Raw genomic sequence first — 27,206 nt, 5'->3', positions numbered from 1 at the left:
TAGCCACGCTGACCTCAGAAAATTTTATTTAGTTATTTTATAGGAGTGCTATTTATAAGTATTAATCTAACACTGTTATCAGAAGACATTCGTGCAACTTCCTGAAAGTACCTGGCTATGTGTAATATGCCACATATAAATAAATGCCATTGGAAATGTCGAGTCATAAAGGAAGATAAATAAAGTAGTTTCCTGGGCTCATTAGAGCTGAAAGCTGGGTTTTTATAGCAGGATGAAGAGAATTGCACAATGCAGTTCCATATGGCTTATGAAATGTGTATGAAAACCATTTTCTTCTACCCATCCTAATTATGACATATAAATAGATTCGCTATTTTCTTTCGAGCACTTACTTAGCTGGAATTTTTTTTTTTTTTTAAAGACCAGCGTAATCACTTGTGTGATGCATTTCTGTAGGCCCTTAACAGATCACTAAATCAAAATGCAATTATTTATAGCAATAATATGACCTTTCACTAATTGGAAAAGAAAATGTTGTACAATAGGTGACATATGCCATGAATGTTCAGCACTGCTAGAAATCATTTTGGCATTTGGCCTTAAATTGTAGCTGGGATAAGTGTTTAAATAATGTTTAATAAGTTTTTAAATTATGTGTATGTATGAGTTTTGCGTGAGCATGAGTGTGCTTATGGAAGGAGTGGGTGGTTTGCACTACCCACGGCCAGGCAGCAGCCTGAAACCAAAGCACTGCTTTTCTCCCAGTATACAATTTTGTCATACAACCTGTTGGCTGGGGACTCCTGCATCCGTCTCACTGCGGACAGCAGCAAAGCCACAGGTTTAATAGCAGCTGCTAGGAGGGTAAAAGGGGGGCAGCAGGGCCAGCTGGGGCCAAATTCTAGAGGGCTGCATCTGCTAAAGACTTGTATGAACGAGAGGAGACAACAGAGATGGAGAAAGGGGGATGCCAGAGCAGTAAGGATGAGATGTGTGTCAAATATATATCTTTTATTATTTAACACTGACACTGCAGTAGTGCTTAGTCTGATGTGTTGGACCTTGTTATACCAGATGCCATAAACACAGTGCACGCAGCAGTCCTTGCTCCAGAGAGCAAGGAAAGCCATGCTATGAGACCCATACACAGCACAAACAGAGGGTGCCTCTGCGTTTCCAGCTTGTCTGTAGTCCAGTAAGAGGCTCCCTTCCTGGAACCAGTGGGTGACATTCACCGGAGCAGGCTGGGAGTAGTGGAAGAATTGGCCCTTTGAAGGAGTACATAGGACTACATGTGGCAACACAGTAAACAACAGCCAGAGACAGAATAAATGAGTCACTTTTCTAGCATATTTGAATACTGTTTAAATATAAACATTGCAAATTAATATCTCTAACTGAGAAAAAAAAATTGGATGCAAAAATACACCCATGGTATACTGCATATGCATATAAATACATTACATGGTTTGCACAGTCACTATGTGTCTCCCTTCCGAACTGACTTTCTGCAGCCTGATACAAAAGTTGAAACAGAGAAAAACAGAAGGGAAAGGTCTTCAACTGAACACATTGTTGTTTTGGCAAGTGTTTTGCTTCCCCAAAAACTGGGCTGTAAAAACAAAACATAGTTTCACAACAGACCCATTTGTGTTTTCACATCATATCTACCTCACAGCAAGAGGGGAAGGAGTGAGCAAGAAAATGGTGACGCACACAGGGTGCTCAATACGTTTTAATGGCATTTGAGGCCAGTTCCACCACCCAGCCAAAGCCTACGACTTTAATGGGGTCTGGACAAGTCATTGCCTCAATAGGGAAGGCTTAAGCGACACCCAAAGTGCTTTACTAGATGCTGGGGCTTACCCCACATGATCCATTCCAATAGGCAGCTTGCTCCTCTGTTAGCGGGGTGCCACCCCAGTGCAGGCGCACTGGACGGGGTCACTGCAGAGCGGCTGGTGGCTGCCGGGGGGTCGGGCGCTCCCACCTCACAGAGGTGAAGGAAGCACTCGCTGCCCTGGCTGGACTGCTGCTGTGGGCCCAGCCAGGGCTCTCCGGGGCCGGTTCAGAAACCTCGATGCCCCCGGGCAACGCTGCTGCATGGGGCAGAGCGTGCAGCCGAGGCCACTCCAAGCCCCAGATCTGGGGATGCTGCAGCGCAGGGGGACAGCGGGAGTCCTGCCGTGGCTGAGCAAGAGCTCCTCCTCACCCCGAACCTGGTGCCTCTCCCATCAGCCTAATGCCGCCGCCCCTGCCCGGCTCAGAGGGAGGCCGATGGGGTGCAAGCACGCTCACATGGGACTTTTCCAACATCTCTAGATTTTGGCTTCGTTTTTTGTTTCCCTCCGTTTCCTTAGAAGACAAAAAGCTACATAGGAGGTACGTGCTCAGTCTGAGCTAGCTGGGGAGTCAGTGACGTGGCCTTCGTGGCACCCTGTGAGGTAGACGGAGGTCAGAGCACCAGGGCAGTGTCCAGGCAGAGAACGTGGTGGCACCTAGGAGACCTTGGAGGGAGTCTGTGACTGCTGTGAGGGGCAGCCCTGCTCCTTGCAAGCACTGCTCCACCCACGGGTGCCCCCTTTTCCCAGCTGTGCATGGAGGACAGTGATTCCTGTAAAGATGCTGAGCACCAGGTTAGGACAAAGTGTTTTCCGTAGGAAAAGGCAGCAGCGTGCACTGTGCATCACTCCAGAGGATGGTCTCCATCCCAGGCTTAGCCCACAGTCCGGCACAAGGTGGATGTCAAGGGGTGCCTTGGCCTAGGACACATTTATGTTGGAGAAGAGTGGGGCCCCAGGTGGCGTGGATGCTGTGCTGTCTGCCAAGTAGCCCAGGATGCTTTTGAGTTCACTGCGTGACAAATTGGCTTTGATGTACAGGAATGCTTCCAGGTGCCTTTTGCTGTGGAAGAAAAATGGGCAGGTGTTATCTCCTCCTGCAGATCGCTGTGTGCCTGGTCCCTTGTGCCAGGATACGGCCCCCACCCCGCCATGGCACCGAGGTCCCTGGCAGATGCCAGGTAGGCATCTGGCCATCCTACATGGGACCCAGCACCATCCCAGGAGGCTTGGGGTAGGGTAGAGAATCTCCGAGACAAAGGAGAAAACCAGACCAGAATTTGGAATATATAAATAGGCTTTTTTTTAATATCTTATTTTGTTGTCCAATGGCACTGGGATTGCCACAGCCTGGCGGGCAGCCCCCACCTGTTTTTATAGACTCAGGCTATATGAACCTCACCTATACTCATATCTGACTGTTTCCTGGCTCAGCTAAAATTCCATACGAGTATTTGCAAATCTGTTTCAGCGCCTCTTACCGGATATCTGGGTATGTCGTGGCGAGTGTTGCAACTTCAATTTTAATAGCACCTAAATCCTGAAGTCGGATTATTTCAGCCAGTTTGGGGAGCGCCGAATTCAGCCACGTTGCTTGAGAGCCCTGCCAGAAGAGAAAGCGAGTGATGCTCAGGCTTGCTCCTTCTCCACTCAGATGTACATAGGATGGTGGAGGACAGGGCTTGGCTTAGCTTTTTTGCAGGCAAATTTAGAGGCGTGAAAGGAGGAAGGTGTTCTCAAAGGACAGAGAGGGGTCTTTCAGCCATGCCTCTTGTGGAGGAAACTCTTGTGTCCCAGAGACCCAGCACTGCCCCTGCCAGCCCCTGCCTGACCTAAAAGCAGCAGAGTGAGGGAAATCAAGTGCGAGAGGGAAAAGTCAAAACCTAGACTCCACACAAGCTGTACTGAAACCAGAGCAGTGCAGTGTTTAGCTATATCTTCTGACCCTATTAATATAAATCTCCAAAAGGCAACCGCTGTCCATGGGACAAAGGAGGATGAAATAATCGCTCTCCATCCGGGGGAGGGCAGCCTGGTGGCAGGGGAGCCTTCCTGCCACAGGCACTTGGAGACCTCTTTCTGTCTAAGGTCCTGCCTTCCAGGAAATTAAGCTGAGTTGGAAAGTTTAACAAGAGGCCCCATAAAATTTATTTTCCTGTTTTTCAGCGTGCCCATGCCCCGTGCTCTTGCGGACGCAGCGAGCACTCACGTACATTGCTGGTGCAGAAGGCTTCCAGGTCAGCAGCGTTCTTGGAGATGTGTTGGGCCAGGTTTTGCTGTTGTGCTGGAGTTTTCAGGCTGACTTTCCTCTTCAGCAGCCTCACGATGTACTCTTTAACCAAACGGGTGTGGATCTTCTCCATGATAGCCTGTTGGGAAGGAAAGGGGGGGTCATCCATCTGTCTTTTGCTTGGGGACAAAACAAGCCATGTGTGTGGATGGAGGACAAAAACATCTTGGGTGCTCTAAGACGTGCCCCACCAAATGCCTGCTGCTGATCACACATCGGGAATGGCGCTAGCTGCCAACCTCCCCACAACTGGTTACGGGACATCCTAGATGCCAGTAATTTCTTTGTACTCAAACTAATGAAGTGTGGGAATTTCCAAGTGTTGTTTCCTTCTGGGAAGAGTTTAAAGCATAGAAAAGATCTCTGTGTGTTAGAGAAGTAACAGTACTCCAGAGAAACAGGAATTCATGCTGCTCCTCCTGTTCCTCTCTCTAATACACAAAACATCATAATTTTGTTTCATCTACTAAAAAGACAAAGGCAGGAAATCAAAGATTTTTTTATATAATGATGTTTGATATATACTCCAGCACTACTGAAAATGTGGTTGTGGCTCAGTTTTCTGGGATTTGTCCCGGCTGCATCCATCTCCTCCAGTCCTTAGGGCAATCAAAGGAGCCATGAGTCAGAACCATGCAATTGCATCCGTGCTTCAGCGTTGCTAAACCATACCCATACATAAATAAAGCGGTATTTTTGGTAGTCCCTAAAGCATTTTCTCTACAGAAGGGCTGGTTTTCTCTGCAAACACTGCAGCAGAGCTACAGGAGTTTGCTTCTGTTGGAGAAGAGTGAGATTTATTTGGCTAATCTAAGTATACCGCATGCTGATGGAAATCCTGCCTGAAAGGGCTCTCCGATGCCAGGCCAGCTCACCAGCTTAATACAGGTCAAGGCAACTCGAGTCGCAGAGGATCAGTGCTGAAAATGCAGCCTTGGCATCCCATAATCCCTCCAGTATTTCTCTTGGACTTACATGGTAGAAAGGGTCCTTTAGGGTCCGGAAGTCTGAAATATGTTTGCTGGTGGTTTTAATGATCTCATTCATAATTTCATTGCTGGAGTCCCACTTATTTTCTGTAAACTTCTTATAAATTGGCTGAAAAAAGGGAAATCTGCTTAGTTCCCTCAAAACAAATTCTATGCACATGTATATTTAGCATTTCTATATGTACAGTATCCTACATAGTGACAGCGTGGTGTGCAGTCCTATGCAGAGACATGTGACGATGACTTACAGGGACAGGGGGAGAGGGGGCTGTACTGGGTTTCTCATGATGAAGACGACTGAAGGCTTGAGAGGCTCATATTGGAGATGCTTTTTTTATTTCCACATTGTTAATGTTTTGTCCATACCATCTTGTCTGATTAGAGAATTATGGAACCATCAGGCAAAAACATGAATCATTATGAGACATTTTCAATCACAAGTTTTCTTGGCCACAGTAAATAAATATGAAAATAAAAAAAGCACCCCTGCTCTGTCATGCCTTCCAAAAGGCCCTACAGAGAAAGCAGGAGAGACTGTGGCTGAACGTTCCTGACTCCTACGCCTTCTCCTCCACCACACTTCCTTAACTTCCTTAAGTTAAGTTAAGCCTTAACTTAAAAGGCTTGTGTTATATATAAAAAAAAAAGAAAAGAAAAAAAAGAAAGAAGCCAAAAGTGCCTTTCAGGCCACCTTTATGAAGAAGCCAAAAGCTGCGTAATCGCAGTTCATGTCATTTGTGATTGCTTCCTACAGTTTGGAGTGTAAACTCTTGCAGGTTGAGACTCTCCCTCCTGCAGCAGTTATCTTAGATGTGATCAGCACATTCTACGTTCATCTGCACAGTAACGCCTATGTAGCTGCGCCCGTTTTGCCTGCGGGCTCCAGGAGCAGCTCAAGGAGAGGTGAGCCTGAGTTTCCTGGCAGTGACGCCCTTCTGAACTTTGCTGCATTTCAGTCAGAGATTTGGGCAGCCGATAGCACGGCAGGAGAACATGCCCAGCACTGGCACAGGCTGGGCCATAGGGCAGGAGGGTGTGGGTCATGGGTAGGGTACCTTCAGCTGGGCAAACAGCTGTTGAAGCAGCACATCAAAGCCGCTGTTTTCAATGTCGCTGAGAGTGCTGAGGATACTGGCTTTATTGTAGTCCGTTTCTGCCATGTTTTTCTCTGCGTAGTCTCTGCAGGGAAATATCAGCAAGGTCAGAATTATCTGTCCTCAAAAGAGAGAGAGAGAAATTCAGAGGTCTCCAAACCTTCCTCTGCCCACTCTGGAGTACCTCCCCTCTGCCACACTATTGTCCGTTGCCTGCAGAGGAAGGAGCAAAGCCTTTTCTTTTGGACCCTTACCTAAAATTCCAGCAATTGTTAATATTTGCAATTAGTATAGCCTTGTAGTATCTGTGCTTCTTGCTTTTCTCCTTAAAGTCTTCAAAAGCATCCTTGTAGCTGGAGGGGAGATGGAAGAGGAGAGGCGGATGAGTGCGTGCCCCGGGTGGCCCTGCCAGCCCCGCTGCCCGACGCTGCCCTACCGCACCTTTTCAGGAAGGCAGGCAGCTCCTTCCACAGGCGATCCGACAGCTCCTCGCCCACTGCCGCGCTGATGTCCTTGGCTCGCTTCTGGCCGCTGTAGATACTCTAACAGACAAACGAGATCAACTTTAAAGGTCGCCCGCTCCAAAAAGGCCAGGTTTGCTGGTTAGAAAGGCTACAGATCCTTAACTGCAGTAACTGCACCCAGCTCTCCTGCATCCCGCGCTGCCACTGAGCCAGGGACCGTGCAGAGCAGCTATACTTGTTTCGTGGGTTCAAGACAATTTTGAACTCCATCTTCAAAGGGGGACGGAAGTAAAGAAGAAAGAAGCGTTAAAGAAAGGCTATAAAGTAGCTGAGAAAATGGGGAAAATGACACCTGGGGTTTTTTTGCTTTTTTTGCTGAACGTCATATGATTGCTTTAAAAAAAGCAATTTAAGGAAAACAATCTCAATATATGCAAGGTTTATTTTTTTAATAAAAACCTCTACTAATCCTCTGCAGTTGGAGGAGGGAGAGCATTGAGCGTGGGGAAAGGGTGTGAGCGCTTGGAGCGCTCTGCCCGTGACAGTTTCCCCGGGAGCAAGCAAGGCAACAGCACCGTGCTGCTTCCTCACTCGGCGAAACCTGTCTCTGGTCTCTCTGCTGTTACATTACCCAGCACCTAGTGGCTTGGTGTTGGCTAGGGGTGCAGAAGAGACTGCACAGGGAGAAACCAAGGCAGCTTTCCTGCTCGTTTTGCTTATAGAGGAGTTTGTTTCCAGCACGTGGTAGACCAGGACCATGCCAGACCGTGGGTATGGGCTCCCCTGTACCACCTACCTCTACTACTGCCCTACACCAGTGACTTGGCGTTTTGCTTTCCTGCATTGACCATAGCTGCTCTCAAAGCCTAAATATGTGCAGGATGCAATTGTTTATTTTTCATATATATCTGTATTACCTGGATAACAAATATTGCTAGTAGTTCACTCTGAAAATGCCCATTTAGTTTCTCCGGTTCTTTGTCTTCTTTCCATCTTTGAATTTCTTTATCTAAACATTTGCTCAGTGAATTTTTGATAGTAGCCTTTAGGGAAGGAAGAACAACAGCATTTACCACAAAGCGGATGTAGCAGCTCCTGCCTTATGCAGGTTTTACTCGCCCACCCACCGTTTGTCTGGCTCAGCAGACTTTTTCCTTGGCCCTGGCTGAGAAATTAAGGCTCTTTGTCATGAGATGCCTTTCCCACCACTTCACGGCAGCAAGGACCCTCCCCCTCCCCCAATATCCACCTATGCAATAGCGAGTTGAATATTTCAGGGTAGGAATGAAGACCAAGATCCACGTACCTGCCCGCCACCCCACCACGTCAGTGGTGGTCTGGAGGGCAGGGGAGGGGAGCGGTGGATAAGAAGGTTACAGGCAGCTACGCGTGCCGGAGCCCAAATTCCCCCAGCCACGCACTGCCTGTGTGTCACACTTAGTGCTACCCTCTGGGCCTGGTTTTGCAATCGCTTTTCATGAGCCCTTCTGACATCTTACGAGCATTGGGAAGTGAAACAAAATGTTCTCAGGTTTTCTCTGCCCCAGCCCCTCTTGTGTGCACACTGTGCAGCAAGGCTTTGGAAACGATCTGTACGGTGGCTGGCCTATATTTCTGATCTCCAGGTGCCTTGTTCATGCGCCTTGCAGCCCTCACACCCACCGCTTCCCATATGCAAATCATCACAGGCTACAGCTAAATCTGGAACTTGTCTTCTCATTTTCCAGGAATTCCAGCCCCAAATGCCAAAAGCCCTAAGATCTGGGAGTACTGTAAAAGTTGCTTCTTGTTTCCATTAAGGCAAGAGTGATCCAAAAACCAGAGCAACTGTTATGTTCTGCAGAACAGGCAATTCTCCATCAAAGAAACAGATTTTTCAAGACCAGACCTGTATGCTTTGCGCTCACCCAAGGTCTGGCACTGCTGCAGAGACCAGAAGTAATTCTGAATCCATCATCCGCGAGAGGGAGCATAAATCCCTCTGGGGATTTAACAGATAACTGGAAAATTACCCATAAAGATTTGTTGTGGGATTTTTCCCCGCCTTCCTACCACAAGGTTTGCAAAAACAGAGCAGTTCTTTTCTGATGGCTCACAGGGCTATCAAGTTCGCTCTGCAAGTCCCATCTAGCAGCAAGTCGACCTGTCCCCCCAAAAGAAACAATAGCATTCTTGCTTTTGCTTGTCTCTGGAAGGGTGTGTGGCTCATAGGTGAGAAGTATGTGTGCAGGACAAGTCAGAGCTCCTCCGAGGGGTCATATGGGAGTAGTAAAGGGAAGAGGGGGGACTGAACAGATTCTCACCTCTTCACTGTCAAGGTATTTCTTTTCAAGTTCTTTGCTCAGACTTGATGGCAAAAGGCTTCCAAGCTTAACTTTTTCCAACTCCTCGGCTAAAGCATGATCTTTTCTCATATCTCTGGAATGAAAAAGCCAAACAATCACATTTTCCAAGGGCAGTGTAATGCAAGACAGCTGTTGATGAAAATCACTGACGCTTTTTGAGGCTATCAGTGAAAAAACAGATGGAAATGTATATTGTCCTTAGTCCAGGCAGGACTTGGAGGAGTTGAATCTGAGCCAGGGGTGAGACCTGTGAGGGTGGGAGCCCAAGCAATGCTGGGGAATGGAGTCATGTTCTGCCGAGCTCCTGAACAATGGCCACTGAGCTCTGATGGGGATGGGGGAACCGAAGCATCTAGCCCCAGGACACGACCTCTCTCCATCTATAGAGGTGGTCAGATGAAAAGCTGGCATTTTGTGGCTAACTGGGAATGGGGTGGGTGGTTTCATATCCTGCTGTCACATCCCCACCGCATGCTGGCTGAGCCAGGTGCTCCTCAGCAGCTTTGAGGGAAGGGACCTGCCAGCTGTGGGTGGCTCAGGCCAGCACTTGGTTTGGGGGGGGCTGACTTGGAAGCAGCCTCTCCTTCTGGAGCTGCAGAGAATAACCCTGAACATCGCCTGAGCCCCGTGTTTGCACATCACCCAGCTCCACATGGGTACACCGCCGTGCTTCCCACACATGGGCTGTTTCTGATATGACACTGGAAGCTGGGGCCAGGCTGTTGTGCAACCCTCCTCCTCCTCCTCTTCCTCCTCCTCACTGCTCCCTTCACTGCCGGCTATGGAGACGGTGTTCCCTCAGCAGACACCTGGACGTGGCCTCTGGGAACACACTGCAAAGCAGCCGCTGCCATGGCCAACACCGTCCCCAGTACCAGGCTGCGCTGCTGTGGCTGAGCCGTGCTCCTCGCAGCTACTGATTTCCAAACACACGCTGGTTCAGGCCTGAATATCCTGACCTAGAGCACAGCGCTGGCTCTGGAAAACTTCCAGCATCAGCACTGACTCATTATACTCTGCCAGTGAAACATGAGAAGGAAAAAGTGGAGGTGAAGATTGAATGGCTTTAGAACAACAGAAGAAATGCTGCTGGTGTATTTACTGGTTTTCACCCAAGAAATGAGAGCTCTCAATTCTCCATCCAGTACTATAAGCCACAACAAGGAATATTTTCAGTTCTATAACATACAGGGCCAGTGAGGATGAAGGGTGACCCTTGACTGATGATGTCCTCTCACATAGATGCACCCTTTGGTTGCCTAACTGGGAGGAGAGCATAGGCTGTGGGTAACACCTAAGCAACACCCTCCATGCCCAGGATAATTGTATCTCAGGTTGTTCTATTTATTGGCTGCTGTCTGGTCCAGAGGGCTGAAATTCCCAAATTTTCCAAGAATTAGTTCAGGTCTGCAACTGGAATAGAGATCAGGGCAATGAACCTGTCCAATTTACGCCAGAAGTGAAGCCCTAAACATCTGTGTGTATATCTGTTGCCCAGAAGCCTGAATGGTGGGGTTAGCCCATGGTTTACAGACTAGCATCCTTGAGTGTGTCCCTTCCAACTGTCCTGGCCATCAGCACGATGCCAATGACACCAAAACCTAGCCAGGTGCCAGACCGCTTCCCAGTGATACTGATCCATAAATCAAGCAAATGCCCGGTTTTGCAGTCAGTGAACCTGTGCTGATCACCAGAGGTAAACATGTGTAAAAGTCTCACTTACTTTGGATATATGTTGTGCACCCATGAGAGGAGAAGGTAAATATCCTTGTCTTCCAGATGAGACTCAGCATTTTTCTTCGCCTGGGATGCAAAATAATTGTGGTAGAGTTCTGCATATGTGCTGAACACATTAAACTCAGGGGGATAAAGCTGTTTAATGTACTTTACAATTACTGTCAAATCTTCTTTCATTGTCTTTCCCATGTGCAGGAGGTTCTGGCCAACTGTGGAGAGGTTCTCAGTTCTAGAAGTATGGCTTGTGTCCTTCATTCGAGTCTCTACTGACTCCTTTACTGTAGCCATCCAAAGGTCTTTCCATTTTCTAGGTCTAAATTGCATGTTTTGGTCAGGTGGATTCTCTGACGTGTAGTTCTGATCTTCTTTCTCCTGCTCTTTCAGCACCTCTACAGCCTGCTGCAGCAGTTCTGGGTTTGTTTTTGCTAGCAGTATGGAGTCTTTCAAGATACTGAAGACTTTGTGCTTCAGAACTTCGTAGACGGACTCAACGTCTTGCTGGCTGATGTTCAGTCCCTCCTCACTTTTGCTAGACAGGCTCTTCTCCAGGACAATGAGATGCTGAGCAGCATCACAAAGCTTTTGCTCTTCAAGGAGTTCCATGACTTGTTTGACTGGTGAAAAAAGAACAGCCTTTCTTTACCCAGTAGTGAAGATTTGAATTTCTGGTTTTTTAAAAAAATGATGGCTCTGGAATACTTTTTTAAAAAAAATGTTTATAATTCTATAATGTTAGATCTTAGGCTCCTTCACCATATAGAAAATTCTCCTGTTTATTTAAATATCAGGTTATTTCTAGCTTGCCTCTAAGTGGGGAAATGGAAATCTAAATACCCATCACCAATGTGTTACATATGGACAGCTATTCATGAGCTACCTGCATTTTTCCCCCTAAATTTAGATTTGTGGAGTTTTATTTATTTATTTATCTATCTATCTATTTATTTATTATCCCTCTTCACATTAATATGACCTCAAGTCAGAAGCATGGCTTTAGAAAAGGTGTAGATGGAAAGATGTAGCTAAATAAGATGTGCTAGAGGAAATACCACATGGGTGTTCCAGAAATAGGTTGGCACAATCTGACCTGCGAAATATTTTTGGAGGACATATTTAGCAGGCAAGATAAATACAATTGAACTATTTTATCTGAACTACTCGATATGGTGCAATCTGGGAAATTATTAGTTAAACTGGAGACGTTATACCCAGAATAAGTTTTGTTAGGTGTGTAAGGTTTGTATGGAGAACCCTGGGTGGAGAAAGCTTACATTATTCACGAAACTCATCTTACTTCATATTCTCCTTGGAGACTGTGGCATGAAAGCCGGGAGTGCCCTAATGGCATCTGCTGATTACACAAAGTTCAGAGACATTATCGAAACTGAGGGCTTGGTGTGTGATACAGGAACAACGGGATAACTTGAATAGTAAATGGGCTGAAATTCAATAGCACAAAGTATAAGATACAAATTCAATAGAACAAAGGTTACTTAGTAACAAATAGGATTTTCTGCTGCAAGCTGGATGTGAATCAGCCAGAGATGGAGGAAGAAGAGAGATGCCTGGAGAATTAGTAAATCATTACTGTGAGATGATGGTGAAAATGTCAGATATGACCGCAGGATGTATCCAGTGGGGAATGTCCAGCTAAGATAGGAAAATAGTAACATATTGTACCAGGCATCAATGGTATCTCGTCTGGAATATTTTCTGCAATTCTGGTTGCTTTATTTCAAAACAAAACATTGGGAATGGGGAAATGGGGCAGTCAGAACAAAGGCACGAAGGGCCTGTTTTCAGCAGACTCAGTTCATTCAGCTGAGCAAATTCAAGGCCGAGAAGGAAAACCACCAGTTAGGGAAAACATTTGGCACATGGAGAAAGAGATGCCAACTAGCCAGGTAAAGGCTTGCCTGGAAATGAAATAATTTGCACTAAACCAGTGAGACTTTGGAAGAGGCCCCAGTAAAGAAGGTAGGACTAAAAAATGAACTTATTTTAAGGTACAGCTTGCTAAGTTTATGAATCAGGTAACAAGATATGTCACCTGAGGTGGCAAGTGAGCCTTGGAAGTGCCAAAGGACGCTTCCATCTCCAGTTCTGGGTTTCACGGAGCAGATACTTTTCTACCTCTCTAAGCACCCTGCAGGGACAGTGCCCATGACTGGAGGAGCTGTATGTTTATATATCAGCCCCGGGAAATACCTGCGCGTGCTGCTCACCGCTGTCCCTGGGGGAAGAGGAGATTTCACAGGGTGGTAGTTTCATGGAGGAACAGAGCAGAGAGGTAAGCTTTGGTTTCTCACCTACCCACAGATCTCTGTGCCCCCATGAGAGGTAGAAATAAGTTTCATTTTGGACAGAAAACCTGCAAACTGGCAGTTTCTCAAGGAGTGTGCCCTTGGTACCAAAGGACTAGGACTTGAGGTCGTGTCTCCCTCAACCCATGTTTCCTCAGGCTCCTTGGCCAAGTCACTTCAGTCTGTCGGTGCCCTTGTTTCTCAAGGGGACAATTCTTCACCTTGTGCAGCCCCTCTAGAGGAAACCATGGCCTATGAGGTGGTGCAAGGAGGATGGAGGAGCACTTACCACTGGGTGGCTTGATCTTTTTCATTTTCTTAAGTGCATTTGTAAAGATTCCCTTTATTCCTTTCTTTCCCTTTTCAGGGCTGTCCCCAGAAGAGGTGCAGCTCCCATTGCTCGTGATGGAAGATGCACGTGAGGGTCTGCAGGCTGCCTCTGGCCTTTCACTCATCTTCTCCTGGTCCCTGGACCAGATCTCGTCTCCAGAAGGTTCAGGACAGGCAGGGCCTTGCTCAGCTACTGATGTCGAAGGGTTTTCAAGCTGCCTGTTTGCACCAATGCAACCCTCTGATCCATTGCGTATTCCAATAGGACCACTTTGGAAAAAAGGTAACAATTTCATCATTTTCCTTCTAGCCTGTAAATTTCAGAAAGAACTGGTCAGATTATAACAGTTTGCATAAAAACTACCATGGCACAATGTGGCAAGGTGTATTCCCACTAAAAAACCCAAATGCTGGAATGAGTTGTCCCTGTGTGGGGAGCGCTACACATGTCTGGTATAAGGACAGCTCTGCAGGATTGCTCCTGAGCAACGTCACCTCAGGTAACTGAGAGGACAGAAGCAGCCCTCTGGTCTAATAAATAACTTAGAGAAAATTGATGAGTGATTTTAAGGGTGATTCAGATGGCCTGGTTGGAGACCTTGAGCTTGTCTGGATACAGGAGAGCGGGGCTCTCCCACGGGACGCTGTGGGAGTACGGACGTGAGCATGGATGCTGCACACGAATGATGTGAGTGAGTGGGACAAGCGTCCTGTGGCTATTCAAAGCAACCACAAACTCTCATACTTGTATACGGCATCAGGATCAATTCCCACCTTCCTCAGGGCCTGGTTTTGCTGGTCTCTGCTCATTTGGCTGCAGATCTGTTTGTGGAAGCACCCATTTAGCTTATTGCACAATGAGTCTGCAATTACAGCATGAAAATGAGATGAGCCTACCAAGCCAGGTATGCATCAGTCTTTGCTGAGCAAAAGTCCTGCTGGTTTAACTGTGTCCCCATTTAAGTCAGTAATAAAATCCTTAGCTTTATTGAGGAGAGCTCCAAAAGAAGGCGGCTGAGAGTTCAAAACCATCAGGGATGTGAAAAACATGGTTGAAAGGATGGGAATGTGGGAAGCACAGCAGTATCTCCTGATATGAGCATCACGAGGCTTATCATTTTAGTCCCCAAAATCCCAGTCAGAAGCATGGCTTCAATGCTTTACATGCTGCCTGCATCCCTACGGTGGCAGATGCAAGCTCAGGGATGCATTCAGACCCTTCAAACCCACTCAGAGTCTACGTAATCTTATTTTCAAAATGGTCCCAGGGTGACTACAACATCCCAAGACAAGGCAACTTCAGTGCAGCTTGTTGAAACTTCAGTGTGACTTGGGTGTTTTCAAACACCTGGGAGGAATTGTTGTCCCATCTGTTTGTGTTGAAATGTGGGCCGTGGCTTGTGCAGAAAGAAATGCTAGTGAAATGGGGGAGTGGAGGGGATAAGGTTCTGAGAGCAGGGACTAACCAGATTGGACTTTTCTCAGGGCTGCTAAATTAAACTGGTGCTAGTGACCAGGGCTGCTGCATGTCCAGAGCAGTCCTCACCTGGCTGAGGGGGAAAGAGGAACAAGGCGTGAGGATCAGGGAGGTTTAGCCTTGTTTAAACAGACATTATCCTGCCAGAGTCCTGCTCTACCACCAACACTCCTGCGCTACAAATAATTAACGATAAAAATTTGTTATTGTAACAACATCTTTTTAGAATTTATATTTAGAATTATTTATGTACATGTATCATTTAATATATTGCTATAGATTTATTTGCATAATTCTATTCATTTATATAACGATTATAACTATGTAATTATTGTAAATAAAGTGACTCGTAGTTTCCAATCTTTGTTCTAACAACACTGGTTTTTTAAGTGACTTTCTGGAAGACCAGTGCACTTCTGTATGAAGAAGTCAGGCAAGTTCTGGCTTACTTGTACTGCGTAAGGGCAGAGGAATTAGGCTGTAAATAAAGGAAGAATTTGGCTTCAGTTAGAAGGCCACAATGGCGTGATCTTCAAATACCCTTGTTAAATTTATACTGTTGATACGCATCATGCTGATACAAACTGTGATACTTATTTCTGGGCAAACTGGTTGGAAGACTGTGATTTTCGTTTTAATTGTGATTGCTCCTGCTGGCTCCCGGCAGCTTGGAGAGTTCTGACGCATCAGGTTAGTGGTAGCAGCCAGGTGGAGCAGTTAAAGCCTGACGCGGCTGAAAGCTTTCCTTCTCCATGCTTCGGCTGCCAGGTCACGTTCAGGATTAGTAATGCTATTTGCTTCTAAAACACAATAAAGATGAAAACTCATTCAGGAAGGAGAGAAAGGAGGGGTGTGTGTGTGTGCACAGTCTGGCTGGCTCTCAGCTACACTGGTGGTCTGTGCCCTGGGACAAAGCGCGAAGGTAAAACTAAGGCGCTTCTATGGCTGAGCAGGACGGCGGTGGCTGCCAGAGGCGTTGGGTCGCTGCGTTGGGTCGCTGCGTTGGGTTGCTGCTGAGCAGAGCCCTTGTCGCCCAGGGCTGCGGGGTCGGTTGCATGGGCGAGCGAAGGGCGCTGGAGCACCCGAGCTGCCCAGCGGCAGTGAGTCATGGCTCAAGCTACCTCTTCACCCACTTCTTCCCCTAGCACATTTATTGGGCAGGGAGGGAGGAGAACCCCCTGTGGTTCACTCTGGCTACTCTAGTCAGGATGCCCCACTAGAATCCTAAAAACGGTGCAAATGAGCTCCTTTTTGTTACTTTTCCATTAAAAAAAAATAAATAAAAAAAAATCATGGCAACAGGCATTCTCTATAAACGTTTGGGACTTTCCTAATTTTTGTAGGGCTATTTTCCTAGCCTGCATTTCCCAATACAACGCTGTGTTTAGAGTCATTCTGCCAAATCCCTTCCTTCCTGTTTATTCAAGCACAGACTCAGCCGAGTCCTTCTTCTCTCTCCTATTATTCCAAACAAAGCATTTATTGTTCCTTTTTTTTTTTTGGTTTCTAAACAAAGAAGGTAACTCTCCCTTTCTTATAGCTAAAGATGACTTTTAGAGTCTTTTGCTTTGATGAATGACAGCCAGAAAGGTGGATTTCAAAATGGTTTTGCTGCTTCAATACTAAGATGAATGTCATGTATCTTTGAAAACCATTGAAATGACACTACACATAGAAGAGTCTGTAAGGGAAAGACTAAGCTGGTTAAAAGCCTAGTTTTTAACATCTGGCAGAACTTTGTCCTGGTAATGCTCTGAAAGGGCCAAGCGCAGGGGCTGGTGGTGCCCGGGAGCGAAGCAGGCAGCTGGGCATGTGCTGCCGGGGGCTGCAGCCTGGGTGAGCCCCTGCGGTCCCTCTGCAGAGCGGACCGAGCCATCGTCTGCAGCGCGTCCCTATGCCCTGACCTGCCTAAAGAAGTCCCACAGCCGAATTAGAAGAAAGATAATATCAGCTCCAGCACTTTTGTCCAGGGGCTGCACATCAGCAGCAGGTGAACTGTTGGCAATATTGGCTTGTTAGGGTGTGCTTTTTCATCTTGAGCTAATAAACAGTGAAGGAGTTAAACATCTGAGTAAGGCTGTCAGTGCAATAGCTACCATGCTCACTCACATTTGGCCAGCTTGAATGTTCGCCCAGCGTTCATCAGTTTGCCACTGCTGGTTTGCATATGTTTGTATCTGCAGCAGGAAATACCATTAAACTCCAGCTCCCAGTCCTACCTTAAAACGCAGCCTCAGACACTTATGACAAGTAGTACCAAAACCTCCCCCTCCATCTCTTCTCTTATCATTAGATGACCAACCACTTACTGTAACAAAAGCCTATAAAAAAATTCCTATAAGAAACTTTCTTATAGAAGAAACCCCCACTTTCTACAAGAAACACTCAGCTAAAAAGAGACGGCACTGGTTATGGCTGGAGGCCACTGGCGGGAGATGCTGTGCCAGCACTGCTCCTTGTGCCCTCCCCAGCACCCGCTCCTGCCCGCTGCGGCAGACAGGACATGCCAGGAGCTCGACTCTGGCTCGGATGGCCATGGGCTGCTCCTGTATGCCTGTGTTCTGCTCACAAAGCAAAGCTTGTTAAAACTCCAGCAGGCTTCTAATTATTTTAGCAGTTAACACTTTGGGAAATGCTGAATAATTTCCCAGGCACAGAGCTAAAATTCAAGTCTTGGGAAATGTAATGATTTAAGGTCAAGACTTGACATAGATCCCAAGTCCCTATTATTACTAATTTACTGTTAATTTACTGTTATCATAATCATCACCATCCTCGTTATTATTTTGTGGCACTATAGTTTGAGCCAGGGGAGTCTTTAGCTCCAATTATTTTTGACGTAATATATTCAGCTTACGGTTTCCAACCAGAAGAGCAGCACAGCTTGCATAGCATCCTCTGCTACCCTATACAGAGGTCCTGTACCATTAGGACAGCGGTGCTGTTGGCTGCTGGCACGCCAGAGAGGGACCCAGCGAACTCCCCGCGTGGTGCCGATCATGGCATGTATGCCCAGGCTGGAGCTTTTCCAGGGTGGGCAGCATGGGCAAGGGAAACGCCTGGAGCAGAGCCACGACACAGGACACAACTCAGACTCCGGGCATGGTGGCTTCCTGTTTTCTCCTTTTTCTCCTTGAAGGAAATGGCTTTCCAACTGCACACTTAGGAGTAAGCTCATTTGTAAGGGGCGGCTCATAGTGTGCCAGAGAGCACTCAGAGAAAGAGATTTATTAATTACCCCTATTCTGAATTTTTTTCCTGTTCTTTTTCTTGACTGCTTTTTCCTGAGCTGCTGCCAGTATTAACAAGCATTTGTTTGGATTTTCAGTCCTCTCCAGCCTGCTGACATCCTAGGTCACAGCGATTTATCTTGTTTTAGTGGAAATCCCCCCCACTCCCACAGCGTCTCAGAAATCCAGAGTTATTTAGCAAAGTTTGTTCTCTGCGTTTGCATCAGCCTTTTCTCCCCCCACCTGCTTCCCATGGAAGTGGGGTCACCTCTGCCCACCTGAGAAAATTGCACCTGGTCAAACCATCTTTTGAAGCGGCAAAGCAGTGCAGCCAGTCTGAGTTTAGTGTACCTCAGACTATGCAGTGACACCTAAATAAGCTGCTAATAAATCAAAGCAAAGAGTCTACAGAGGTGCCAGCCCCAGTCTTTGCAAGTTGGGAAGCCCTCCTAGGAGGTGGGGTTTTTCCTATCCATTCTCTTTAGCTGGATTGGGTACTGAATGGAGACACCGTGAAGCTGGGGGCTCCCACTTGGCTCTGCCTGGGAAATCACAGTCCACAGATGAGCTGGGCCACCAACAGCCCCACCTTGAAATTTTACTGTGCTGCTCAAATCCATGCTCCTGTCCGGGGACCCCTACGGGACACCCACCACCCCATGTGGTCCAACACCACTCTGATGGTGGCCAAGCTCTGCTCCTAATGGGGTCAAAAGCCGAGGGGAAACAAAACCTATGTCTCCAGCAAAGAAGACAAGGCAGGAGCAGAGCCTCCCCAGGGGACTCGATCCACGTGCTTTGGCAGTGCCAGCCACCCCCATGGGGCTGGGGGTGATGGGGTACCCAAGGGGCCTAGAGGAATGGCAGTGGCAGACCAGGCAGAGGATCCCCAGGCATGTCACCTGGTGCAAGATGCTTTAAACCAGCATTCAGCTGTGTTACCACCTGTCTGGGGAACAGCATAGCTAGAGTTACTCAGTGCCTCGGTCATTTTTAAATGAGAATTTGGTTTCCCTAAATTACTGAGGCACAACTGAAAACGGTCTGTAAACCAGCGCCTCCTGTTGTTAGTGAGAATTTTTCAAATAGTGAAAGAGAAGAGAAAATTACACATTGATATTGTTATTGGGAAAGAACAGAGAAAATGCAGTGTAATGTGCTCCTTTTTCTTCTCACTTCAAATCTGGGCAGTATAATTTTAAACTGCTGTTGCTGAAAGAGAAACCAGCTGCTGCCGTCTAGGATTTTGTTTTCGTATTACTATTCCCAAATCAAAATCCTGCATTCAGGCCCGGAATTTGCAAAGTTCACTGCTAGAGCTAACAGTGACTGAGAAGATACACAAAATCCCCGGGAGCCAGACCCAGAATTCCTGGAGCGCTCGCCTCTGCCAGCACTTTCAGACTCTTTGGCTTTCCAGGCCTCTTTTTACAGAGAGGGTGACTGAAGGAAACCCAAACCTGAGTTTTCCAAAGCTCTTCGCTCCTGTTCGATCGGATCTATTGGAACTGGCAAGCCTCAAAGTCCCTCGGCGGGGGCAGGCGGCTGAATGCCTTGGAGAATGACTGTTTCTTCAGGTTTTCTGCTCTGAACTTGGGTACGATGGCAAGGGACCACGGCTTCTAGATCAGCCATATGCTTCAGTCACAGAAAGTCTCTTCTTTACTTTGCAGCAGCCTCAAGAAGAAATCCTACTTTAAACACGCTGAGGATCCCAACCCTGAGGTTGAACCCTTCACTTTGTGCCTGCAGTGGATGTGGGGCGGCTGCCCAAGGATGGGAGGGAATTTTGACAGGCACTTCAGTGCTCTGGGAAAAGGCAGGTCCTAGGGGCAGTGGGACTTGCCTGACTAGGAAAAAAAAATAGTCACAAAATGGCAAGTATGGCAATGCAGAAATGTGCCAGCTCAGTGCAGCGACCCTGGCAGGGTGCAGGGCACAGGGGCTGCCTGGGACCATCCAGGATCCAGGCACTGAAATGGTGTTTTTCCAGTGCCATCGGGCTGAGTGAATCATAACCCAATTATTTTCCTGTGATCTGGGAGAAAACCACTTCCTTCCGAACAGAGACAAAGAGGAGGGGGCGGGAAGTGCCACGCTGAACCTGGATCCCAGTGCCTGATCTGGCTTTAGGATGCTTCGGTGCCCAAGACCTACGTCCAGCTTTTGGGGAGGGGGCTGGGGGAGGGGTCGAGGGGACAGCAACAGGAACCACTGCTCGCAGCCTGTGTTCGTGCCCTGAAATGTGGGGGACGAGCGACAGAAATCGGACGCAGCTGTCGGTGCAATTGCCAGACGTATTCTCGCCATCCCCAGCCCCGGGATGTGTGTGCCTGGAGCTGCTGTCCTTCTCGCAGCAGCCCGATTTATTCTCTATTCCGGCAATGACAAGGCGGGGGCTGAAATCTGTCGCTTTGTCCCCGAATCCATCCTTTAGCACCTTCCACTTACTCCTTCCTCCTCTCTCCCGGACCCAACAGGGGACCTTGGCGCTCGCTAGCCTTGTAACAAGTCAGCCGGGAGGGAGAAGCGGGAGAGACACGGGGGAGCAAGGGGAAAGGCCCGAGGTCCGCAGCACGGACAGGCGGCACGAAGGACTTACTCTGCGGCGGCGGCGGCGGGTCCCGGGCGGGCTGGCGGGGCGGCGGCGGGCGGCGCTGGCTGCGGAGCCCCGGGGCAGCCCGGCTATAAGGGGGAGGGCGCGGGAGGCGGAGACCCGGCCAGGCAGGGAGCCCGCTGGCTGGGGAAACTCCGGCTGCGCCTCCCCTCCCCAAATGGGCTCCAAAGCCAAAAGGGAAGCGAGAAATCCCCTCCGACGGGGGAGAAGAAGTCCCCGCGGAGGGGGGGGGGGGGGACGGGGACGGGGGGGAACGGCTGGGCCCGGGCGTGGGGGGCTTCTGCCCCTGCCGGGGAGCTGAGCCCCCGCGGAGTGCCCTGACGGAGCGGTGGATGGGGCACGGCGGCACCCAGGCCTCGCTGCCCGGGGGGTTGTGTGTGTGATGTGTCCCATGGCAGGCTTGGAAAGGCACCGTTAGGGATGGGGCAGGTGCCCCCAAAAGCTCTGCTCCCCGAGCAGGGTGCTGCCACGGGCGGGCTGGCAGGGGTGAGGTGCGTGCCCGAAAACACAGCCCAGGCCGTATCGGGGTGCCGCGTTGTGCCCAAGGCGAAGCGCCTTCCCCAGAGCAGGGCTCGCTCCCAGGAGCCACTGATATCATCAAGTACAGCGGGTTGAGTCCCTGCCTCGGGACTGGAGACACAGGCTCCCTTCCTCACCCCAGAGCCTCTGAACCTGTATCTTCTTGCAGAAGGGACATTTGTCTTCCTGATTTCTGCCCCTGATTTCCTAGGCACCTGCATCCCTGGCCGTGGAGGTGTGGTGAGCCCGTTACACTGGGGAAGCGTCCGCGCTGCCACGGCAGGGGGAGGCTGGAGGACAGCCAGGGGATGCCTGGGTGACAGCAATGGGCGTCGGGGGCCTTGCAGAGGGTCTGTGAAGGCTGCCAGGGCTGTGCTGTCCCTCGCTTAGATAGCCTCAACATGGAGCATCTTCTGCACCCATCTGGGTGAGATCTGGGCTGAAGCAGCTGCCCTGGAGGCAGAAAATCAGAAAAGACTGTGGTCCTGCAGAGAGTACCTCCTCTCTCCTTTCCTGGGAAGCTGCTGTGGGGCAGGGAGTGGGGCAAGCAGCAGGTCCCAGTGCCTGGTTACTGTGCCTGGGATGATTTCTGTTTTATATGTGATAGCTGTGGTCTAAAGCAAAATGCAAAAATATGGTCCAGAGACTTAAAGCTGAGTGTGAACCGTGAGCTTTCATGGTGCTGCTGACGCCCACCCTCAGCGCCTCTGTAGCTGCACAACTTTCAGGGGGGCTATGCAGGCCCAGCATGGGGGCATCCCCCTGCAGCAGACGTGGTCTGGAGCCAACGTTTCTGCTGGAAGGAGGCACCTGGCTGAGCAGGCACGGTGGTGGAGAGCAGATGCTTCTCCCAGTTTGTGCCGTTCAGCAGGCATCCTCCCCTCCAAAAGATCATGGTAGCAGGGAACACTCCCCCCCCCCCCCCCCCCCCCAGCAAAGTCTGCCAAAACAGGAAGCAGAAGCGGAGGGGCCACCCTAATGGGCAAGCCCGTGATCTCTGGAAAACACTGATTGACCTCAGGCCAGCCTGTGCCTAAGCAGGGTGGAGGGTCCCCCTCCGGGACTGCCTCGGGGCTGGGTTCCCTTGCTGCCTGACAACCGGTAGCCAGGAAAAACCATCGTCATGGGACAGAAATGCTGGATGCCACATCAGTCTGAAAATCATTGGAAACATGAAAGGGTGCGAGATTTGGCCCTGAAGTGCATTAACTTTCTCTGTGCTTCATTGCCTCCTCCAACGGCAATGTGAAGGGGAGAGGAAAGGTTTGCCATCTGCAGTTACAGACGGTTTTGGGGCAGCATGGTGCAGCTGGAGGCGAGCTTGACACTGCATCCAATGTCCCTTTTGTGCAGGAGGCAAAGGGACGTGGTTCCTGGGAAGCACTGGGGAGGCTGGTGTGGCCTGGGAGTTACATACACAGGTAGCTGTGGGCATGGCTGGGCAGGCAGCGTTCGTGGCTGGCTGAAAGCAGACGATGCTGTTCTGGATGCAAGGAGGGCCCGGGGCTGGTTCGCTTCTCCCATCCTCTCCTCGGTTATGTGATCTCTGCAGGACGCAGGGGTGTCTGTCCCCAGGTGTGCTGTGAATCTGCAGCGGGAAGTGGCTCAGTGACCCGTGTCTCAGACCCACTGAAACCTCTCTTTAAATATTCAGGGGTCTTTGCGTTTGGCTCAGCAGTAGTGCTACTGTTTTATGACACTGACGTCTCATCCCCAGCTTAACACAGGAGACCCTGGCTGTAGGAGACTCCTGCAGCAAGTGATGTGGGAAAGCCCAAGGGATTCTGATGCTCAGCTGGTGTTAGCAAATGTAGCTGCAAATCTGCAGGCATCCTTGTTTGTTTTCTTGGATAACTGTCTGTACAGAATGATTTATGTGGGATCCAAAGCAGATTCACATAGTGTGATCTGTTGCTGGGCCTTATCTTTAGCTACTGTAAGTTAACTGCAGTGAGGTCAGGGCAATCCTGCCAGCAGACAGGGGAACAAGAAGCATCTTGTAACTGGGTCTTTAATTTAAAACCTAGAGCTTAGGTGTCGTCCTTCTAGTGACCTTATTTACCCCAAACAAACCTATCACTGCACTTTGACCTCCTGCTGGTAGACCAACACGCCATTGCTTGGCTATGTAGTCTGATTACTGAGACAGGCATCTTATATCTACTTACATAATATTGGGTAGTGGCTAACCAAGTTATACCAGGCTGCACATCTTCTAGTGCTGCATGGGAATTCTTCCGTGCTCTGTAACTACTTAGAATGTATTGCATAGAGCTACACTGATATTCTGTGTCTATAGTTAATGCTATCTAAGAAGCTATCTTAAGTCTGTGATTTTGAGAAATCTGGGGGTTTACACTTAACTTCCATAATATACATGATATATTTCTCAGCTGCAACCTACACTTAAAAGCAAGATGTACTTCAGAGATTTGTTACTTAATTTTGCAGATGCTTCCTTAAATTGATCAGAAAACTTACATGGGATCGTTCACCTCTTTTGTACTGAGCATTGAAGACTTTCTCACTAGCAGTCCTAATATCCAAATTTAGCTGAGCACGAGCCTATAAAAGGGACGTGTCTCTACTAAAAAAAAGTTGTGAATCCTTTGCACTAGACAACGAAAGATTTGTCTTACCTGTAAAAATGAAGAGACTATAAACAAGAGGTGTTGATAAGGAGATTATTTTTGAAGTAAAGTTTCAATTTCTTCTTTCAGCCTGCCGAAGAGCTGTTATCCTTCACTGCCAGCTAAAGGCGTGTCAAGAAGCAGATTGTTACAAGGGTAGAGGTTTTCTTCCTGGAATCCATTAATTCAATGTGCTTATTCATTGAATAGTATTTGAGATTTTTGTTCAAGCTTGTTTTACTCACCTTTATTACCAGACAGGGGAACTATTAGTTTTCCTGTGAGATTTTCCATGAGTTTAACTCATTTGTCCTAAGTAATTCCAGCTGTGCATGTTTCAGTGCTAGAAAAGCAGCAGGTCTGGGTGTAGGTGACTGGTAGCAGCCGTCTGGGTGAGTAGGCATCACCCTGTCACCTTCTGCTGGGGATTTAGGGACCATCTCCTGGAGCAGGTGGGGCACACAAGCCCAAGTAGAGCTGCCTGAAGTAGAGCTTGAGAGTCAAAAAAAAATGCTCTCAGTGTGGGGCTGGACTGGAAAACCAGGGTCAGGTAATGTCTAGCAGTTTTTCCATGGCAGATGGGGTGTGCAGCAGCTTGGGGAGGTGGATGGGGAAGGATGCCACCATGGTGGCTGACCTGCCTGCAGTGCTGGGGGAGGCACATGAAGAAGCATGGCAACTGCGTCTGCTGTGCCCTGAGCTGCTCATAGCTGGTTGCTTCACTGCTCTTGTGCACAAAATACCTCTTTTATTTCTGCTCACTGTGGGATATTTTGATAGAAGAGGTGATGTGCAAACAGGGGTAACAGAGGAGAATTTGGGGTCCTTATTAAACTGTAGGGTAAAAGACCAAGAGGTCACACCAGCCATGTTTATCTGTCTCTCTCCAGAAGCTTATAAAGTTTGGGGTCAGTGAAAGGGCTGAGAATTTGATTTCTGAAGACTGACTCAGACCTGCAGGCCAGAGCAATGGCAGCTAGGTTGTGAGGGGCCCCAGCTCCTCTCCCTGAGTGGATGGACGTGGCAGGTCGGTGGAGGAACGTGCTGGCTCAAAAGGCACTGTCGCTGCTCAGCAGCTGAGGCAAAGCAGCTGGTAACTGGTGTGAGGTCTAGACGAGATGGATCCAGCTCTCAAGACTGTTGTGTATTTTAACTCGGACCACTCGGGTCATGAAAGGATTGCTTCAATGATGTGCTCACCAAAATATGTTACTTGTGATTGATTGAGTTGTCTTCCTCTCCAGTATTCATGATGACTGCAAGTAATGGAAACAAGAGCTCTTTTTCTCCATCAGCTACCAGGCTCAGAAGAGCTGTGATGATATACCCAAATATTGGCTTTATAGCACAGGAACAGGGTAGTTGTGAGCAGCAGGAACAGAGCATGGGAAATAAGAGGTGAGCGGACCCAAGTTCACCATGCAGATTATATCACACAGTACTAACCACTGTGGGGAAATTTCCCATGACTGTTGATGACTGCTTCATGTAAAAGACATAAATAAGTACTGGTGAGCAAAGATGGAGGACCCAGGACTTCTCCTTCTGAAAATAACCAAAATCACTAGGATGAAGTTTTGCTTCCTCTTGTGGTTTCTCTATGTGCCAATGGACCTCCTAGGTTGCAGCTAACTGGACTTCTATATGTCCTAGGGCCCAGCTTCAACAGGTGAGTGGAGAGTACCTCCTGGGACACAAGTCTGAAACCTGTCAGGCTGATGGGACTATTGTTTCTAGCCAGTCTGAGACACCTCCTGTGAGATGACAGGATCTAACCTCTCATTTTTTCTCTTATTTCACAAACTACTTCCCTGGCCCAACTTTGTGTTCATTTGTGCCCCACAACCCTTGAAAATTATGTATTTGCAATGAATTCTTTGTCTGTAGACATGCGTTAAGTTATATGCTTTGAAGTACAAAATCCCTTGGCTTTCAAAATGGTCACAGAAACACACCAAGGGACAGATTTCTGCTGTCTTTGAAGCCTACTCATAGCCTTGTCTGAAGAACTCCTTGTGCAGGTTATGTTTTGTGGTAGGTGAAGAGCAGACTCTTCCCTCATCTGTGATAGCTCAGACTGACGTTAAAGGGAACCATCAAGTTGGCCAATTCTAGTAATATCTTACTGGTCAAAAGCAACACACAAGTTGTTTAATCAACAACTTAAGGCTAAACAATATGGAATATTTTTTAAACATTGGATTCACCCAAACTGGTGTTCTCAGATCCAAAAATTTCCCTTCCTCCTGCAAAATCCATTTTCCAACACGGACCCTGTTGCTGCAGACAAAAGGCTGCCCTGTGCTGAGCAGATTGATTTGCTCAGGCTTTGCTGAATCTAGATGTGAAAGCCAAGCAGGATGACCTTCACCAACCATGTTCAGCAGCAACAACCTCTGCAGCAGTGTATCTTCATCCTTCTCTCACAGTTCTGGCTCCCTTCTCTTCCTCCCCAAATGGTGAATATGCATGTTTTTACCCAGGTCTGTTAGAGGGAGGTTGGTGTCGGAGGTTTGACCCGCAGCTTCAAAAGTGTGAACCCCTTTTGAGAACTTTGTTACCAGCAGTACAAACCTCACATAGTGATGGTTTTGCCCTCTCCAGCCACATCTGCATCAAACTAACCATACAGAGCTTACTTGATTTTGGTTTCTACTGGCATCAGAAATCCTACATGTCTGAGTAATGAACCAGGAATTCAAATCTGACAGGAATGTCCTAAATCTTTGTCAAAGGAAGGACTTGTATGCAAGCGTGGTCTGCATCCCCACCCTGATATTTCTGCTTGAGGAGTGGTCCATAGCTGAGGTTGATGACACCTTTGCCATGATATTTCTGGTGGAGGAGGCACCCGTCTCTGCGGCCTCTCTGGCACCCTCCCCCTGATATTTGTGCGAGGGAGGTGTGCATTTTTGAGGTTGCTCTGCCAGCCTCCCCCTGTCATGGAGACTGGAGGAGGGGTCCGTATCACAGGTTTCTGGCTGGGCCCAGCTGTCCCTGACATGTTCACAGCGGGCAGGAGACATCATGTGCTGGAAATGAGGTCCCCTTGTCCTGACAACCCTGGCAGCCGGACATTCCCAGTTTGCTATCCCTGGACCTTTGGCCAAGAGGCTTCGTAGCCTGGGATAAATGGCCCTCCCCCATGAAATGGAAGTAGTGATACTGTCCCTGTGTTTGGAGCTGCTTGCAGACAGACAGGCATCCTCAACATCTGCCACACGGTGACTTGGGGAGGAGCGACAGGAGCTAAGGGAAGGGTGTAGCTTTTTTCTCCTCACCTGAAGGAAATTGGAGGTGCTTTTTCTGGTGTGGAAGTCTGGTAGTCTCATGACATCTCACTCCAGTGGATGGCTTCCTGCCATCCCACTCCCATTGG

The 27,206-nt window shown here is 48.4% G+C and overlaps 1 protein-coding gene across 3 annotated transcripts; it reads right to left on the bottom strand.

Annotated features, from left to right (window-relative positions):
- Positions 1 to 976: 976 nt before the first annotated feature.
- TNFAIP2 (TNF alpha induced protein 2) lies at positions 977 to 20,691 on the bottom strand. Of its 3 annotated transcripts, none has more exons than XM_049828511.1 (12): positions 20,664 to 20,691; positions 13,314 to 13,665; positions 10,708 to 11,335; positions 8,943 to 9,057; positions 7,557 to 7,682; positions 6,617 to 6,717; positions 6,430 to 6,528; positions 6,137 to 6,260; positions 5,068 to 5,190; positions 4,016 to 4,171; positions 3,284 to 3,405; positions 977 to 2,865 (listed from the first exon to the last, which is right to left on the bottom strand). In XM_049828511.1, exons 2-12 carry the CDS (start codon positions 13,651 to 13,653, stop codon positions 2,724 to 2,726), a joined length of 2,076 nt encoding a protein of 691 aa, XP_049684468.1. In that variant the 5' UTR covers positions 13,654 to 13,665; positions 20,664 to 20,691; the 3' UTR covers positions 977 to 2,723. The 3 variants fall into 3 exon arrangements, with proteins under 3 accessions (XP_049684468.1, XP_049684467.1, XP_049684469.1); XM_049828510.1 differs by lacking the exon at positions 20,664 to 20,691 and adding an exon at positions 19,522 to 19,594; XM_049828512.1 differs by lacking the exons at positions 3,284 to 3,405; positions 20,664 to 20,691 and adding an exon at positions 19,522 to 19,598.
- Positions 20,692 to 27,206: the final 6,515 nt, after the last annotated feature.

This window comes from Accipiter gentilis, chromosome 25, assembly GCF_929443795.1.
Source record: "Accipiter gentilis chromosome 25, bAccGen1.1, whole genome shotgun sequence".
NCBI classification, from domain to species: domain Eukaryota; kingdom Metazoa; phylum Chordata; class Aves; order Accipitriformes; family Accipitridae; genus Astur; species Astur gentilis.
The sequence above is the reverse complement of the archived record's forward strand: the minus strand, read 5'-3'. Positions and strand labels throughout refer to the sequence as shown.